Source organism: Takifugu rubripes, chromosome 1 (genome assembly GCF_901000725.2).
Source record: "Takifugu rubripes chromosome 1, fTakRub1.2, whole genome shotgun sequence".
Classification (NCBI taxonomy): domain Eukaryota; kingdom Metazoa; phylum Chordata; class Actinopteri; order Tetraodontiformes; family Tetraodontidae; genus Takifugu; species Takifugu rubripes.
The window spans coordinates 5,644,771-5,662,319 of NC_042285.1; the positions used below are offsets into that span (position 1 = coordinate 5,644,771).

At 40.6% G+C, this 17,549-nt stretch overlaps 2 protein-coding genes across 5 annotated transcripts; both read left to right on the top strand.

Moving 5' to 3' along the window:
• Nucleotides 1–128: 128 nt before the first annotated feature.
• aclyb (ATP citrate lyase b) lies at nt 129–12,258 on the top strand. Of its 3 annotated transcripts, XM_011621931.2 has the most exons (30): nt 129–284; nt 1,809–1,990; nt 2,448–2,570; nt 3,089–3,151; nt 3,530–3,720; nt 4,466–4,545; nt 4,657–4,787; nt 5,252–5,370; nt 5,448–5,584; nt 5,703–5,764; nt 5,941–6,058; nt 6,201–6,355; nt 6,676–6,769; nt 6,986–7,042; nt 7,495–7,524; nt 8,531–8,672; nt 8,750–8,918; nt 8,996–9,100; nt 9,220–9,416; nt 9,509–9,590; nt 9,673–9,783; nt 9,866–9,993; nt 10,073–10,166; nt 10,360–10,514; nt 10,592–10,742; nt 10,835–10,978; nt 11,096–11,209; nt 11,389–11,471; nt 11,704–11,780; nt 11,862–12,258. In XM_011621931.2, exons 2-30 carry the CDS (start codon nt 1,832–1,834, stop codon nt 11,954–11,956), a joined length of 3,366 nt encoding a protein of 1,121 aa, XP_011620233.1. In that variant the 5' UTR covers nt 129–284; nt 1,809–1,831; the 3' UTR covers nt 11,957–12,258. The 3 variants fall into 3 exon arrangements, with proteins under 3 accessions (XP_011620233.1, XP_011620238.1, XP_003961245.1); XM_011621936.2 differs by lacking the exon at nt 6,986–7,042; XM_003961196.3 differs by lacking the exons at nt 6,986–7,042; nt 7,495–7,524.
• Nucleotides 12,259–12,316: 58 nt separating this feature from the next.
• Nucleotides 12,317–17,433, top strand: LOC101069881 (7-methylguanosine phosphate-specific 5'-nucleotidase-like). 2 transcript variants are annotated; one of them, XM_011621953.2, is made up of 10 exons: nt 12,317–14,306; nt 14,625–14,699; nt 14,895–14,993; nt 15,084–15,153; nt 15,236–15,282; nt 15,449–15,534; nt 15,639–15,728; nt 15,851–16,013; nt 16,323–16,523; nt 16,592–17,433. In XM_011621953.2, exons 1-10 carry the CDS (start codon nt 14,304–14,306, stop codon nt 16,709–16,711), a joined length of 954 nt encoding a protein of 317 aa, XP_011620255.1. In that variant the 5' UTR covers nt 12,317–14,303; the 3' UTR covers nt 16,712–17,433. The 2 variants fall into 2 exon arrangements, with proteins under 2 accessions (XP_011620255.1, XP_003961246.1); XM_003961197.3 differs by lacking the exon at nt 12,317–14,306 and having other exon boundaries at nt 14,342–14,699.
• Nucleotides 17,434–17,549: the final 116 nt, after the last annotated feature.

The following is a 17,549-nucleotide window of genomic DNA, read 5'->3' on the forward strand; positions in this document are numbered from 1 at the left end:
TGTCTATTTAATGTCTATTCGTAAAAGAAAGCGTTTATTAGCGATATCTGATTTATTTTAGATTTCCGCCTATGAAAATGGGTGGTTAAGAACACCACATGATCCCATTTGGGCCAATCAGACGTCGGCATCGACGCGTAATCGGTCGCCAGATTATGGTGCGACACAGGACGTGAGTGAGGTGGCAACTGACAGCGTCAGACTGGCTCAAAGGAAGGGACTGTGTCATTTTTGTCCAGAAAGCGTGTCTTATCCTTCAAGAAGGTGCTGCCTTTATTGAAAAGGTAACATTTTAGCCCGCTTTCTTTTTTCAACCAGCTAGGTTAGATAGGATTTCCATGATTTGCGAACAGCTAGCGACTGCCTTCAGCAGCCTAGCTTCAGCCACTCAAGACTTGATGCTAGGAGAAATGCAACCAATCTCATCACTTTATTAATTCAAAAGGCACAACTGTAGATAATGTTTCCATGTATGGGATTATGAAAGCATGGAATTATTTTAACTCATACCTGTGAAAACTTAATACCCTTCAACCAGCTCTTATTGGCACGATCTCCCATTCCATAGGCGTTGTAATGTAATCCGTATTTTATTTTAAGGGCTGTTTTAAAGTTGTTTATTTACATGCCTGGACTAAGGAATAACTAAATAAACTTGCCTGGGTAGCTAGACGATGTGTGGAAGTGGGTGTGGTGGCTGGTACTTCATTCATTGGTGTGGGCTGAACCTTTAGGAAGCAACAAGCCGTCCGTACTATGGCGTATCCTGGTTCTACCCTCTCGGGAGCCTACCCAGACAACTTTTATGGTTCATTGAATTCGAACATAATGGACCCTAGATTACGGAAGTCTAACTTCTAGGACGTATGTTCTTAAAAGCATGGCATTACTAAGCTAAATCCAAATCAGACTTTCTAGGTTAGCAATGCCAGACAAGTCGCAGACTGTTTTGACCTTCTGCATGAGATAAACTGTAGGTTTGCCCTCAGGAAGCTGAAATAAAACCCTCATAAATGTTATCAGCTGAAGGGAGAAACGATCCTATCGGCTTGCATTTCTTATCTCTGTTTAGTTTTGGCACTGTATAGGCAGTAAAATCTCTCTTTTAAATCATTTCTTTCCTAGATGTGTACAAAAGTTGGACCTCTTCAAATTAAATGTGTAACTTGTTCTAAAAGCCAAAACACAAACAAGAAGGACATGGGTGTGTGTGTTTTGTTGGCTAAGATGACAGTTGCAACCATGGGTTGGTTGAGCAGGTCCATTGGTATGTCGAGATGTTTGAAGCAGGCATTCAACGACAAGAACACATCAGTATTTGGAATGGTTTATGAGCGCTACTGACAGTTTTATTGGGCTCCTTTTATTGGATTTAGACCAAATACATATATTAAACATTGATTGTAAGTATTAAAAGAAACAACTTGCCTTTGATTTCACTCTATTCCCCTCACTTTATGTGTTAACTGGTTAAAAAAATGTTTGAGTAGTTTTGTAATTAGAATGGTTATTAATAATAACATGGGGTTTTCAAAGAAAGTCAACAATAATTTGCACTGAAGATAACCTACAAACCATATCATGACAGATTATTTTCATCGATGGCAAAAGCGATTACACATGGAAAAAGACCCACAGCCGAATAATGGAATTCACGTACCAGCACTTATGGCTTGGTGAATGTTCTTCAACTTTGAAAATGTGACTCAACGTGTCCTATGGTTTCTCAAAATGTGTTATTTGTTAGTTTAGTTTATCAGGTGTTGATGTGACTACTTGAAGTGAACTGTTGCCATTCCCTTGTCAAGGCCCTGTGCTGCTCAGCGCTGCCATGTCTGCAAAAGCCATCTCGGAGCAGACCGGGAAGGAGTTCTTATATAAGTATATCTGCACTTCAGCAGCAGTGCAGAACCGTTTTCGGTACGCTAGAGTGACTGCTGAGACTGACTGGGATCGCCTCACACAGGAGCATCCATGGCTGCTAACAGAGGTAATGACCTCATGAGACCTCTGGATTGTTACTCTTCTGGTAAAAGTGTATGGAAATCATGGCACACGTTGCTTTTTGTAAGTCTCAGAAAGTCAACAGATGGTACCATCAGAGAGGCATGTGACTTTGTTTTAAAATGCATTAACCAAGATTGCAGCAACACACATTCACAAATTATATGACATGTAATCGAATTTCTCTTTAAAAATAGCTACAAATCTGTCTTCTTTGAAGTAGTCTTTAAATTTACGAACCAGTTATATTGCTTGCATGAAGACATTCTTTGGCTATAGAAGTAAATAGTATCTAAAGGATTCACTGTGAAAAGCCTGGGAAATCTGCATTTCTGATATATTTTTGCATGTTATCACTTACTGCCATACCATATTTGTATATGATGTAAATTAATGGATTCTGATTAATGTGTGGCTTATTTTTGTATTTGCCCTCTCCCAAGCGTCTCGTGGTAAAACCAGATCAGCTAATAAAGCGACGTGGGAAACTCGGCCTGGTAGGAATTGACCTTGACCTGCAGGGGGTCCGAGAATGGCTCAGTAGCCACCTCATGCAGGAGACCACTGTGAGTTCAGACCATTTGGTCAGAATTGTGACACTCTATTAGTTATATTAACAGTTTAAATCATTGCTTTGCACTTGTTCACTAACGACAGCCCAGTGATGATAAGAGTTTTTGTAATTATGTCATAAACTAAAATATAAGTGCAAGCCTGAAAGTTTGACCAACGTCTATCCCATGGCTATATTGTGTACCATGTGCAGAAGGGTGCTATCTATAGTAGGAGTGATGTTTGTTTAGGTCAGAGGTGAAGCTTAGATGAGTAGGGTGCCCATTCCTCTGCACTATAAACACATATATATTTTTGTACTGTTATGCCGCACAGCCAGAGACGCACTGTTTATATGCAGGGCATGTGAATTGTTTTAATGTATGTTTTGTACTTTTTTTCCCCTCATGCTGCATGTTTAAAAATAAGAAAACGGGGTGTTTTAAAGTGACACGTAGTAAAAGCTCATAAACTTGTTGGCACAGACCCTTTTCAAATTAAAATAAACATGATCGTGGTTTGTCTTCTGTAGGTGGGGAAGGCAAAGGGTATCCTGAAAAACTTCCTCATTGAGCCCTTTGTTCCACATGTGCAGGTAATTTTAACTTTTTAGTGTTGCAGTCCTTGTTTAATGTTTATCTTGCTGAATTAAATTAATAGGAAATCACTGAACTGGCAGGGTTTTTTTCTCGGTGTCCTACAATTTCATGATTCACCGTCTTCTGTATCATCTATCACAGCGTTGCTATCAAACTGTAAGGCTGAGATAGCTGCAGAGCTATGCCAAGGAAGAATTTAAGGTCAGGTTGACATGGACTGAATGAGTGCAGATAAAAAAAATAATCTCCTGAAACCTTTGATTGAACACACATGCCCTGGCAAACTGGTTCCTCCTCATAGCTCCTATTATACTGCTGTTTGAGAGGTCACTTTAACATTTTTATACGTACTTTTCCTTCACTGATTTCCCCAGGAGGATGAGTTTTACGTTTGCATTTATGCCACGCGTGAGGGCGACCATGTACTCTTCCATCACGAAGGAGGAGTGGAGGTCGGTGATGTGGATGCCAAGGCGCAGAGGCTGATGGTGGCTGTGGATGACAAGCTGACTGAAGAACAAGTCTCAGAGCAGCTTCTCATACATGTCTCTGATGATAAGAAAGCGTATGTACTCATATGTAACTATTGTTTATCTCAATATTCAGTGATTATACTAGTTTGGGTTTTCTTAAGCTCCATTCTACACATGGTGTAATGCCAGTATACAGGGGCATGGAAAAGCTTTGTGCAACCCTGATCAAAATATTTGCTATTGTTAAAAAGAACATCTAGACAAGCCTGAGGCATCTGTGTAAGGATGAGGTTAAAATAGAGCTCTTTGGCCACAAGGTACAAATGGCACAGAATTTTGGTGAAAAGAACACATGTTGAACTCTTCGGCACAGGGTGGCTGCCTCATGTTCTGAGGTTGTGTTGGATCAAGAAACATTTGACATGTGAAGGGAAGGAGGGATTAAAGTTCACCAAATTCCTGAAGCAAACAGCACCATTTGTAACAATTCAGAAATTGAAGAGAGGACAGCTTGTACAAATGGATAATGATCCTGCACACATCTCAAAATCGGCTAAAGCTTCTGCATGCCACTATTCATCATTTAACACACAGTCAGTCTGTCCTATTTGTGCTGAAGTCAGTTTGTTTTAATCTTCCACCAATCAATTGAACTAAGGTCATACATTTTGGAAAGGTGCTTATTGTCTTTGTTGTCTCCAGTAGAAAAATGGTCTAATTTTAGGTTTATGTAACATTCATAAAAGTATCCTGGTCTAAAAGTGTTTTCAAAATGACTAATGTACCAAATGACCAAAATGACTAATGTACTTTTTTCTTCTTTTTAAATCTCTAAAGTGTCCTGGCCAATTTTATCGTGGGACTTTTCAGTTTGTATGAGGATTTGTACTTTACCTACCTTGAGATCAACCCTCTAGGTATGTTCATCTATGCATGTTTGTAGTATTTTAAGGTTTACATTACATTTCCTGTGTGTTAACCAGCTCGTTCTGGCATTTTTATGCCACACTCTGCATTTGTTTAACTAGTTGTCACCGGCGATGGTGTTTACGTCCTTGACATGGCTGCCAAGATTGATGCTACAGCAGAATATATTTGCAAGCCTAAATGGGGTGATGTGGAGTTTCCACCACCTTTTGGCAGAGAAGCATATCCAGAGGTGAGATCTGTTTGCAGCTGAGTATTAAATTAGAATTAAGCAGCAAATCAGGTTGAGGGTGCAGCTTATGCCTTTTGCTTAGACAACAAATAAACATTGTAGTTTATCAATCAATCAATCAATCTTTATTTATATAGCGTCTTTTACAATCAAAATTGTTTCAAGGCGCTTTCCAGAATCCCAGGGCCTGACCCCAAACAAGCAACAGTGGCAAGGAAAAACTCCCCTTTAACAGGAATAAACCTTGTACAGGACCAGGCTCATGTAGGGATACCCTCCTGCTGATGGCCGGCTGGGTAGAGAGAGAGGAGGGGGGAGGACAGGCAGAGGATAGAATAGGCATAGATCATAGAAAATACATTCAGAAATACATTATTTTATAGTTCAGATTCATGTGTTTTAATATAGCCAATCTTGGCGGCAAAGTTTGCTTCTAATCTCCTTTCATGTTTTCTTCATTGCAGGAAGCATACATAGCTGATTTGGATGCAAAGAGTGGGGCGAGCCTGAAGCTGACACTATTAAACCCTCGTGGCAGGATCTGGACCATGGTGGCAGGAGGGGGAGCTTCAGTTGTTTACAGGTGCTTGTTTGCATTGTTTACATCAATCTTGTTTACTGACTAGATTCAGGTTTTTATTGGTTTCTCTTTTTCTGCAGCGACACCATCTGCGACCTGGGCGGAGTGGATGAACTAGCAAACTACGGCGAATACTCGGGTGCGCCCAGTGAACAGCAGACCTACGACTATGCGAAAACTATACTCTCTCTGATGACACGAGAGAGGCATCCTGAAGGTGAGTACCATGTTAAGGAAATCTCAAACGTGACCTTTTGTTTATTCAGAACAATGCTGCTGGACTGTTAAGTCTCAGTTGTCAACATGTTCCTATTCCCTCCTCTGATCTTCTGCAGGGAAAGTGTTGATCATTGGAGGAAGTATTGCCAACTTCACTAACGTAGCAGCCACGTTCAAGGTAAAACTGTTTTTGGAAACACTATACAAAGTAAATCTTAGAACTTTAGCATTGTCCAAAGACTTGTCTTGTTAATATGCACACTTGCCACCACCGAAACCTGTATATTTACTAAAGCTTGTTTAGAATGTTCCAGGTCTTTCAGCCCACTTAACTGACCTGTTCTTGGTCCTCAGGGCATCGTCAGAGCCATCAAAGACTACCAAACTCCTCTGAAGGAGCACGAGGTCACAATTTTTGTACGACGTGGCGGGCCTAATTACCAGGAGGGTCTGAGAGTAATGGGGGAAGTAGGTGAGTGTTGTGTTCCTTCAATTATTTATATGTGAATATTTGTGCGTATGCATTAATGATTAAAAAAAAAAGGTCATCCCTTTCTTTATTTAACTGTCAAAATCTTCTCTAAATTAAATTTTGTAACTTTTTCTTTGACCAGGCAAGACTACAGGTATTCCTATCCATGTGTTTGGTACTGAAACACACATGACAGCCATTGTTGGAATGGCTCTGGGCCACCGGCCGATCCCTAACCAGCCGCCGATGGATGCACACACTGCCAACTTCCTTTTAAATGCCAGCAACAGTATTAAAGTAAGATCATTCAGTACACTAAAGTGCTGTTTTAGCTTTCTTCCACACATCTCTTTGGGGAAAAAAACTACTTTCATCTATGTAAAATGTTGGGTTGAATGCATGTTTGATTCTAAACTGTCTTCATATAATAAATAAATTTTAATCTGCTGAAAAATAACTTTACTGCAGATTCACATCTGTTTATATAGAGTGAGAGGTGGGGTTTATTTTAATCATTTCTGGCATTGTCTTATGTTAATGTTAACTCATTTTTCAGCTTGTGGTATGGGTAGGTTTTGATGGAACACATTTTTGTTTTTACTCACTTTTTATGTCAGACTCCAGCTCCAACAAGAACAGCTTCCTTCTCAGAATCATGGACTGCCAATGATGTCACCCCGCCCAAGAAAAGTAGAGCAGGCCTTCCAGGAGGTAATTCATAAGATCCATCTCCCCCTAGCTTCTTATTAGCATGACTCCACGTGTACTCATACTATTTTCTATTTTATTTCTCTCATCCTTGCACCCTATACACCTCCCTTCCCCTCCTGTGCATACGGTCTCTGCTTTCTACCAACATTTTTATTTATCCACCTTCCTGTTCTTCTGTTTCTGCACACCTTCATGCTTCATATTTGTCTCTCTAAGACTGTCTCGATTCTATATTGTGGCCTCTGAAGAATATGGTCACAGGCAGTGGGAAAGGTAAGTGTTAGGTGTGCTTTGACACAAGCTTGGTTGTCCAACGTCCTGTTTTTCCTGATTTGCCTCCTTCCTCCTAACTCTCACCCTGAAAAGGTGAATATCTGTGAAACACCTTTAGTGCTTTATCTCCAAATGATTTGGGGAGGGTATGTTTTTGGTGTTTTGAAATCTAGGCACATTAGACAACTACTATGAACTCTGCTTGTATGGGAACAAAATAGATTGTGTGTGTGTGTATATTTTGTCACACAGCAGCATGGTTGAGGCAGCCGGGCACTGCATGCTCTTATCTTCTGGTGTGCTGTGTAGTGCTCTTTTAAATTTGAGATATAGTTGGCCAGATTGTCTGTGGTCTATACAATAAAAAAATAGATACATTCATTTTTTTTTTCTTTGTGCTTGTTTCTTCTTTTTTTTTCTTGTGTGTGTGTTCCCGTCCTGTGGAGTCACAGATGTAAAAGCCTCTTCAGGCTACACCGGAGGTATGGAGGGGTGTGAAAACTTACCTGCCTTTCTGCCCTTTATCGCCTTTACCTTGCATTCCATTTTTTTCTAGTTTGTTCTTTTTTGCTCCCTTTTGGTGGTTTTAAAACCCTAACGGGGATCAGGGTTTAACAGCTATGAGTATACTTTTCATAACAAGCACTTCAATCCAAATTGACATCAGTTTCTCATCTTTAAATTAGGATGAAATTAGTGCTTTTAAGAGATTTTTAGTGAAACAAGCACACTTCAATTTTGAACTTTTTCAACAATTTTTGTACTTTTGGTAATTTCTTTTCAACATATACTCAATAATTTCATAAGTTTCTTCCAGGATGGCATCAAGATAGTTGAAATAGAATTATTTCAGCTTTTGAGGTTCTTAAATTCATAGAAATGATGATTGAATAAGGAAAACTTACTAAGTGGCTAAACTACACAGACGTCACATAATATGACCATCCATCAATGTCAGTCTAGGGTTAAATTTAGGTCATGAAAGGAATGTAACCACTGAGTGGTGAGACCATTTAACCAGATTCTTACCTAAAAAATTGTTTGGGCAGCAAAAATTTTGGATTTAGTAACAATTCTACATCTTAATAAAAGTTACTAATACATAAAGGCCATTTAACAGTGTTTGGAGAAATTTTAATACCATTCAAACATCATTTATCAAATCTAGATTTAGAAACAATTGTTTTAAAGATATTTCAAGCACTTAAAGCGGAACACATCTTATATACCATTAGTATTTAAGATGTCATAATAAGAACTTTAAAGAGAATTCAAGCAAAGAGACAGTGGAAATACTATATTAATCAAAGGTGTGCAATGTTCCTCATTTCTCTGCCTGCTGTCTTCTTCCTCAGCGTGTGTGCGGTCTCTATAATTTCCTTATTAACATCTACAGTCATACCTTTTTCCCTGAGTCTGACCCCTACTTTCTCCTGTCTCTCTTTACCTCTGCTTCCAGCTCTGATGTCTCTCACTTTTTCTCCCCAGCCAAAGCCACCACACTCTTCAGAAAACAAACAAAGGCCATTGTTTGGGGCATGCAGACGCGTGCTGTTCAAGGCATGTTGGACTTTGACTACGTTTGCTCCCGCGATGATCCCTCTGTGACTGCTATGGTCTACCCGTTCACGTAGGTTTAAAAGATGAAACCATTTAAAATGTTCCATTTCCTTAAACTTACTTAATATAACATGTATGTTTGCCTAGTGGCGATCACAAGCAAAAGTTCTACTGGGGCCACAAAGAGATCCTGTTGCCAGTTTATAAGAACATGGCTGATGCCATGAGGAAGCACCCCGAGGTGGACGTGGTGATCAGCTTTGCGTCACTGCGCTCTGCCTTTGACAGCACAATGGAGGTCATGCAGTACTCTCAGGTACAAAAAGGACAAACTTCTGAGATTGGTCACATGCTTGAAAAGGTCCTAAAGTGACAATTTTTGTGTGTTTTTAGATTCACACCATCGCCATTATAGCTGAAGGCATCCCTGAAGCTCAGACAAGGAAGATAATCAAGGTGGCTGATGAGAAAGGTGTCACCATCATCGGCCCCGCTACAGTATGTTTTATCACACCAGCATCATTGTCACTACAGTACATTTTAGTGTGTTTTAATGTGGTTGATTCTGGGGGGGCAGGTTCCGCAGGTACACTGATTAATTTTTTTTTACTCTTAAGGTTGGAGGCATCAAACCAGGCTGCTTTAAGATCGGTAACACTGGTGGTATGCTGGACAACATCCTGGCTTCGAAACTGTATCGTCCTGGCAGTGTGGCGTATGTGTCACGGTCTGGGGGGATGTCCAATGAGCTAAACAACATAATCTCCCGCACTACAGATGGAGTCTTTGAAGGTGTAGCTATTGGAGGGGACAGGTTAGATGTTAACCTTAAGAAAATGGTTGTCCTGACATGAAACCAATTGCGTTCCAGATCCAATATAATTATACTTTACACACTTTATACAGATATCCAGGCTCCACCTTCATGGACCATGTCATTCGTTACCAGGACACTCCAGGGATCAAGATGATTGTGGTGTTAGGAGAGGTGGGTCTTATCATTGTTGCACCTTCTGATTTAATTCTATTTTGAAACATGTTTGTAACCTCTTTTACCCTTAATAAACTAGATTGGCGGCACTGAGGAGTACAAGATCTGCCAAGGTATCAAAGAGGGCAGAATAACCAAGCCTGTGGTGTGCTGGTGCATTGGAACCTGTGCTACGATGTTTGCTTCAGAGGTTTTTTGGTTTAAATGCCCTCGTTCAGATGTTGTTTTTGAGAAATAGTCATTCCTTGAAGTTGTGATGCCGTCATCCTCAGGTTCAGTTTGGCCACGCAGGGGCCTGCGCTAACCAGGCTTCAGAAACAGCAGTCGCTAAGAACCAGGCTCTGAGGGAGGCGGGAGCTTACGTACCAAAGAGCTTTGACGAGCTGGGCCATGTCATTGGGTGAGAAATGAACCATGAATTGTCAGAGTTTTTCTTATGAGAGTCTTTTCCACCAATACTGTGTCCTCTGGTGAAACAGGACTGTTTATGAGCAACTGGTGGCCAATGGGACCATAGTTCCTGCTGAGGAGGTGCCTCCACCTACAGTACCCATGGATTACTCCTGGGCCAGAGTAAGAACACCCCACTTTTCTCCACAAATTGTCAACCCAGCTAAAACCCATGAACATGCACTGTAAAGTTTGTAGGTCATGTACTATGTATTTAAGAAGCATGAATTGGATAGAACGCCTTTTAATTTAAAAAAATGTTGTGTTAACATTCACTGTCTTGTGACCACGTTTGCTAAATTCCTTCTCCCCACAGGAGCTGGGCCTGATCCGCAAGCCAGCCTCTTTCATGACCAGCATCTGCGATGAGCGAGGGCAGGAGCTAATCTACGCTGGAATGCCCATCACTGAAGTCTTTAAGGAAGAGATGGGTTTGGGTGGGGTGCTGGGCTTGCTTTGGTTTCAGCGCAGGTCAGAAGCATTCACTGTAGGTGGCGACATCCATTTCTAGTTGTTTTCAGATAGATAATGATTTATTTCCTCCATAGGCTGCCACGCTATGCCTGCCAGTTCATTGAGATGTGCCTAATGGTGACTGCTGATCACGGGCCAGCCGTCTCTGGCGCACACAATACTATTGTCTGTGCTCGCGCTGGCAAGGACCTTGTGTCGAGCCTCACGTCTGGCCTGCTCACCATTGTCAGTAATGCTAACATTAACGCTAACGTGCACCTGCTTACATTGGCTAACATGTTCTGTTGCCTGAGAGATGATTTATTCGTGAATTAAAGGGGGACCGTTTTGGAGGCGCTCTGGATGCAGCTGCAAAGCAGTTCAGCAAAGCCTTTGACAGTGGCATGTTACCGATGGAGTTTGTCAACAAGATGAAGAAGGATGGCAAACTAATCATGGGCATCGGCCATAGGGTGAAATCAGTAAGCTGTGTTTTCAACCCTACCTCCAGATTGGCTTTTTATTACATTCTGCAGAAATAATACCCTGATTTGTTTATACCCAGGAAAGGTAAAGAATAAGATTGTGTACTTTTTCAGATCAACAACCCTGACATGCGCGTGCAAATTCTGAAGGATTTTGTGAAGCAACATTTCACTTCCACTCAGCTACTTGATTACGCTTTAGACGTCGAGAAGATCACCACTTGCAAGGTGCGTTTCAGCCCAAATTAAGCTAATATATGGGATTGTTGTTTGATTGCTGTCATGGCAATGTAAATATTATAATGCTAATGTTTTATCAGTGAATGCAAACCTTTAGTTGCTTATTTCTTGAGCAGCTCACATTTCTTCTGAAATTTACATGATTTAATTTCTTTCTTTATTCTCAGAAACCAAACCTGATCCTCAATGTAGATGGATTTATTGGTGTTGCCTTTGTGGACCTGCTCAGGACATGTGGTGGTTTCACACGGTGAGAATCTTCTATCTTTTAAGGGATGTGTCCATTGTTCAGAAATATCCATTTTTGACTGTAGTTTAAAATATTCTATCTGGTCTGATTTATTTCCTTATTGCTATGCCATTGTTAACGATGTAAACTGAACTAAAAAAATCTGCTTTAAATCATTTTTGGTCCGTAAGTTAGTGTGTGTTCTGGCACCACTTGCTGAATTGATCTCACGTGAATATCAAACCATTTGCAGAGATGAAGCCGACGAGTTTGTGGAGATCGGTGCACTAAATGGGGTCTTTGTCCTTGGCCGCAGCATGGGTTTTATCGGTGAGCCACATTCACAAAAAATGCAGTAGAAAATGTACAACTAGTGAATCCAAATGTCTCAATTCATATCTGTTACATTAGGACATTACTTGGACCAGAAGAGGCTGAAGCAGGGTTTGTATCGCCACCCCTGGGATGACATCTCTTATGTGCTCCCTGAACATATGTCCATGTAATTCCCGCATTATACAATAGAACCTACATCCAGATGTGACTGCTTCAAAAGGGTCGGGCTAAACTGCTGCCTTGGGGAAAAACTAGGTAGGATGATTCTTGAAAGAACTGTCCAACTGTGGAATCAGGGTTAATCTAGTCATTTTAGGGAGGAAATGGAAATGTTTTAAGTAAGTTTGGTTTTGGGAAAATTATTTAGCCTACCCGTACTTTGTTCGGCTCAAAACAAATAACCAAATAAGTGCAAGCTGCTGCAGAAGCACCACTTTCAACTACGGTAGTAATAAAAGTAATAATTTTTTTTTTTTTTTTCAATATTTTTTTATTTTTTTGCCATTAGGAGGCAGAATGTTAAGCACGTTTCTTTCCCACTCAAATGTTACAGGTAATGATGACGTATTCTGCACAAACTGAAGAAATTTGTTCAAACAAAGCAATACACTGAACTGTCTTTTTTATATTCTGTGAAACGGTTAAAAGACAAACCTTAATTTTAATCAGAATTTGTTTTAGGTATGTTTATGAGTTTAAGTTCAGAGTATTCAAAGTGTTGCACCTTAGCTGAAATGTTTTGGGTTTATTTGTCCAAGTTGCACTCCATTTAGTAGGGTAGTTGTCACCAGATAAACCAAAGTCATTTTGAAGAATTGTTTTGTCTTTGTGTTTGGGAAAAGCAGATGTTGAGCTGGGTAATAGAAATTAGATTTATGACTTCACCATTGCCTTTTACGGAACAACTCTCGTTACAGCCCTGGTCACGATGTCGCGGTTGAAACGCACCAGCTTCTGTTTAATTAGTTGCATCTTTTGGGTGTTTACGTGTTTTGTTTTATTCTTTTTCCGTTGATAGAACGACTTTATCTTGTTTTGCCGTCTGTAAGCACACGGGTCACTGCAGAAGCACAGAGTGATGTACGCTTCATGAATGAGTCCAGTGAGTCTTTGAAAGCATGTTATTGGTGAGGGACCATGAAAGCAGCAATTACCATACTAAGAATATGGATTTTGGTAAATTTTTGGTACATTTCACCAAAGCCAGACTTAAACTGCTTTGCGGTGCGGCTATGTTTAATCTCTTTTGCCCTTTTTCAATTAACTGTGAAATAAAGAAGCTTAGTTGTTTGTAATATCCTGGAATAAAGATAATAATATAAATCTGTTTTGCTTTTAATTTTGACTCGTATTGGTACCGAACTGTTGTTTGAAGAATTCTAATGTGTGTGGATCCCAAGATCGTTCTGCCGGAGGGAGGCAAGAAAAAGCATTCAAATGTGTGGCACAAATGCACTCATGCAGTGGTTTTGTAAAAACATCCATACTGTACAGTTTAAAATGAAAAGAGCAGTTTAACTGAATGAACCAGAACCTTCATGGGCATCACCAGTGCAACCTTGGCATGGTATGGGTCCATTAGAGACAATGCAGATCTCGCGCTCTCTCCATGTGCTTTTATTCTCTAGTCAGAATCATAGGCTATAATCTGATAATCTGTCACCTCAATCAGGACTCCATCCAAAGAGGATAAACCTCGAATACAAGGCGATTGTGTGGGATGCAAACTCACCGAAGGTATTCTAAAGCAATGGAGTGTTAGTGGTTGGGACTGTCACAATATGTATGTGGGGAAATTAGCTGCTTGGCAGAGGTCTGTGCTCTCCTATAGTGCTTTGGTTCTGGTTTAGAACAGTTGAATGCAGAATTTAAGGTTTTTCTGTATTAGTCTCATGCTTCTTTCCAAAGCAGGCCATGAGCTGCATCTAATTGTGCAATAAATATTTATGAAAGATAACAGCTATTGAATCAATCAATTTGATATTTTTTTTAAAATAATCTATTGTGGAGTCAGGATGCAAGTAAAGTTGTGTGTTACTATTTTCACCTTTTATTTTCTTATGTTGTCATATTATCTTTTTTTAAGTTTAAATTAGTTATTTTTCTAGATGTTTTAGGATTGAGTATTTAGCGTTCTCTAAAATAATTTAATTTCTCTACCAGCAGCCATGTGACAATTTAGCAAACGTGTGCTCCTTATTTTGTTATTTCTTTATTTTTTTGTAATGTGTATATTTAATGACACAAGTGATTTTGTTTCTACTATACAGTGAGGTAGGAACTAAGATGCGTAGGAACCTTGTTGTTATTGGGGAATTCTATATGTGCGACAAACGCCCGGTAGGAATGGTAAACAAACCATTCAAAACAATTCGAGTGAAACTTGTTACATGATTTTGTACCACATCGTAGTTTTAGATATGTGCCGATTTTTCTTTGGCCGCTGCAACTATTAAACATACATGTTGGAACAATCGTTTGAACATCGCTGCTGACTCGTCAGTTCTCCGCTCGAAAATGGTAAGTTATTTTTAGCCACTTCTTGCGTAATCACTGCAGCCGCAGCAGCTAATCAAACAGGCGTTTAATGTAACATTTTGGGTGCAAAGCCGTGAAGTATGACAGCAATTCGTTTAAACGCGTAGCAGCCGAAATAGAAAATATATTGAACAGTGCGCTACACAGTCTGACTGTAGCTGCAGCTTGACGCAGGCGCCATAAATAGTTACTATTTAAAGACGTCTTTTAAGCCGATGTTGCATCGAGATGTGCAGTCTCCTGAAGTGAAGCGCAGCTGAAATGTGTTTGAATCGTGCTTGAACCACCTTTGCCATGCAGATCTACTTTACTCCCTGGATTTACACACCGATGCGCTCCACCCTGACAATCTTGCACCAGTTGTCAAAGACTGAGGTGAAAGATCTTTACATTATTGACTTTGAAAATGTCTTTTTGTTTGTTTGTTTGTTTGTTTGTATTTTCAAATGCTTTCCTGACATGTCATTGTATTTCCATTACAACTTTCCATGTTCTTTCTCCCTTTGAAATTGTGTAGATGTGGAAATAGTATATGAAATGATAATTGCAACACTGCTGGTCTCTGCACAGATCCCAGAACTGACCAAATCCACTGTGTTAATGAGGGAACGCAGCAGAGTAGAGAAAACAATCCGTGCCATGCAGCACACAGGTGCGGGAGGTCTGCAGGTAAACCCCGCTTCCATTTTGCTTGAGTGACTAAACACCCTTAATTTGTTTTAGAAAATAACACCTTTCTAACACCTCTTATTTCCTCAGGTAATCTCAGATTTTGATATGACACTGACCAGATTTGCCCACAATGGCAGGAGAGTCCCCACCACACACAGTAAGCTCTTACTCGTGCACCTCTGTGGCGACGTGTCCCTTTCAGTGTCTTTATTCTAATCTGAAACAATTCTGTTTTGCAGACATTCTTGATAACAGGCTGCTGATCAGTGAAGGTTGCACTAAAAAGGTAATTGTGCTGCGCGCGTATGATGATTAAACACTGTCAAGATAAGATTCCCTGCAAGAGAACACAGACCTGATCCATGGAGAGAAAAAAGCTCTGGGGAACTTTCTATTTATCCTGCTTACAAATTCCTTGAGAAATTGTGTCCTGCGATCTGTCTCTGCTGTAGATGAAGGAACTTTTAAACACCTACTATCCCATTGAGATCGACCCTCACAGGACCGCTGAAGAAAAGCTTCCTCTCATGGTGGAATGGTGAGAAACAATAACCTGGTCTGAGTTTGAGGATTTGTCACTCATCCGTTAGTGCTGGAATAGTTGCAAAGCAAGTTTTAGCCTGTTGCCGCTGCTCTCCATAGGTGGACACAAGTCCACGAGCTGCTGATTGAACAGAGAATCAGGAAAGACCTGTTGGCCCAGGCTGTCAGGGAATCCAGGGCTATGCTGAGGTATTTTCTGAATTTCACAATTTTAACTACCGTATATAAAAAGGTACAAAAATCTAAATATAGACCAGGGAGACCAGATGCTTTCTTTGGTCCTGATCGATTGTGTCGTGTGGTTTCCATAGGGACGGTTACAAAGTGTTTTTCGACCATCTGGAGGAGCAGCAGGTTCCTCTGCTGATCTTCTCAGCTGGCGTCGGAGACGTTCTGGAGGAGGTGATTCAGCAGAACCGCGTCTTCCATCCCAACATTCGCATCATCTCCAACTACATGGACTTTGACCAGGCTGTGAGTTGCACCACCCTTGGGTCGGCATTACCTACGAAAATGCTCAGAATCGATGTCGAAATAGAATCCAGGCCCGTGAACACACTGTTCCACTCATCATAGACTAGATTGCATCAATAAACTCGCAATAAAAGCAGAACTCTTGGGTTTAGAGGTCAATATTACCCCGCTGCTATGAACTGAATACTTCATTAAGATAATGGTGACATTTTACTGCAGGGTGGATAAATGGTAACATTTTCACTGATCCCCTGATTTGATTGCTTAACTGTTTAGATTCCATCCTGAAGTTTAATATTGTCTTTTAAGGGGTTGCTGCGAGCCTTCAAAGGTCAGCTGATCCACTCTTTCAACAAGAGAGAAGGTGCAATGTCACACGTGGCGGCCCTCAGAGAGCTGCAGGCTCGGCCCAACGTGCTGCTGCTGGGGGACTCTTTAGGAGACCTGACCGTGGCCGACGGAGTGGCCGAGCACCAGAACGTCCTCACCATTGGCTTCCTCAACGATCAGGTCGCTGAGCATGTTTAGACCAGCTGTTGCACCTCAAATTTCAGGTGGGTAACCAATGTTTGCTGCAGGTGGAGGACAGAAGAGAATCGTATGTGAACGCCTTTGACGTCGTGCTGGTGAAGGACGAGACGATGGATGTTCCCAACGCCGTTCTCAGGTATATTACCTCATCGAGAGGCGACAAGTAAGAAGCACAAACAGAGGAAACGGACACTTCCTGGCAACATAGACCGAGATGAGTTTGTATGACGTTTGTATGACACATGGAAGATCACCTCATCTGTGTTGGTCAGAGTTGTGTCCACACTCACGCTCAGAGGGTTTTGACACGTAGTCAAACCTTTGAAAAGCTCTTCAAAGAAAGTCAAGAACGCACCAGCACAGCAAAAAAAATGTAAACTAGTTAACACTGTAACATGTCAGGCTGCTTCATTTACAATAAGGTAGCACGGTAGTGCGAATATGTGTATTTTTTTTATCTTCAAAGTTCTGTAACTTGTTCACTGTAATGTTTATCAGTGTACTGTACTGTTATTAATACTGCGAGTACATGATGCTTGTGTGTACTGCACCATCATTACTGCAGACAGGTGTCAGTTTACTAAAAGATTGTACTGTCACCAAATAACTAGTTTAATTAGATTTTAACCATTTTTTAACAAAAGGGCTACATGGTGGAGAACATACAAGGTCAGTGTTGTCAGCAGGAACACTCTAATCAACTTAATGTTGTTTACTGTGACATTTTTAAGGATTTCTTCTGTACAAATCAACACATACAGGTGTGGTTTACATTTATATTTTTCAAATAATGTAAGATTTTTAAAAACGGTGGCTTGACCATCAATCACGTGATGTCTAATCGTGGAAAAAATCTATGAAAATAAAAATGTTTTTATTGTCAGTTTGACCTGGTTTCATGTAAGTAGTGAACTTGTTTATTTTTAGCTGCCCATGTAAAAGTGGAAGTGTGAGGCCTCCAGATTTAACCCTCCAAAGACACAATTTCTTAAGGCATCACTGTTT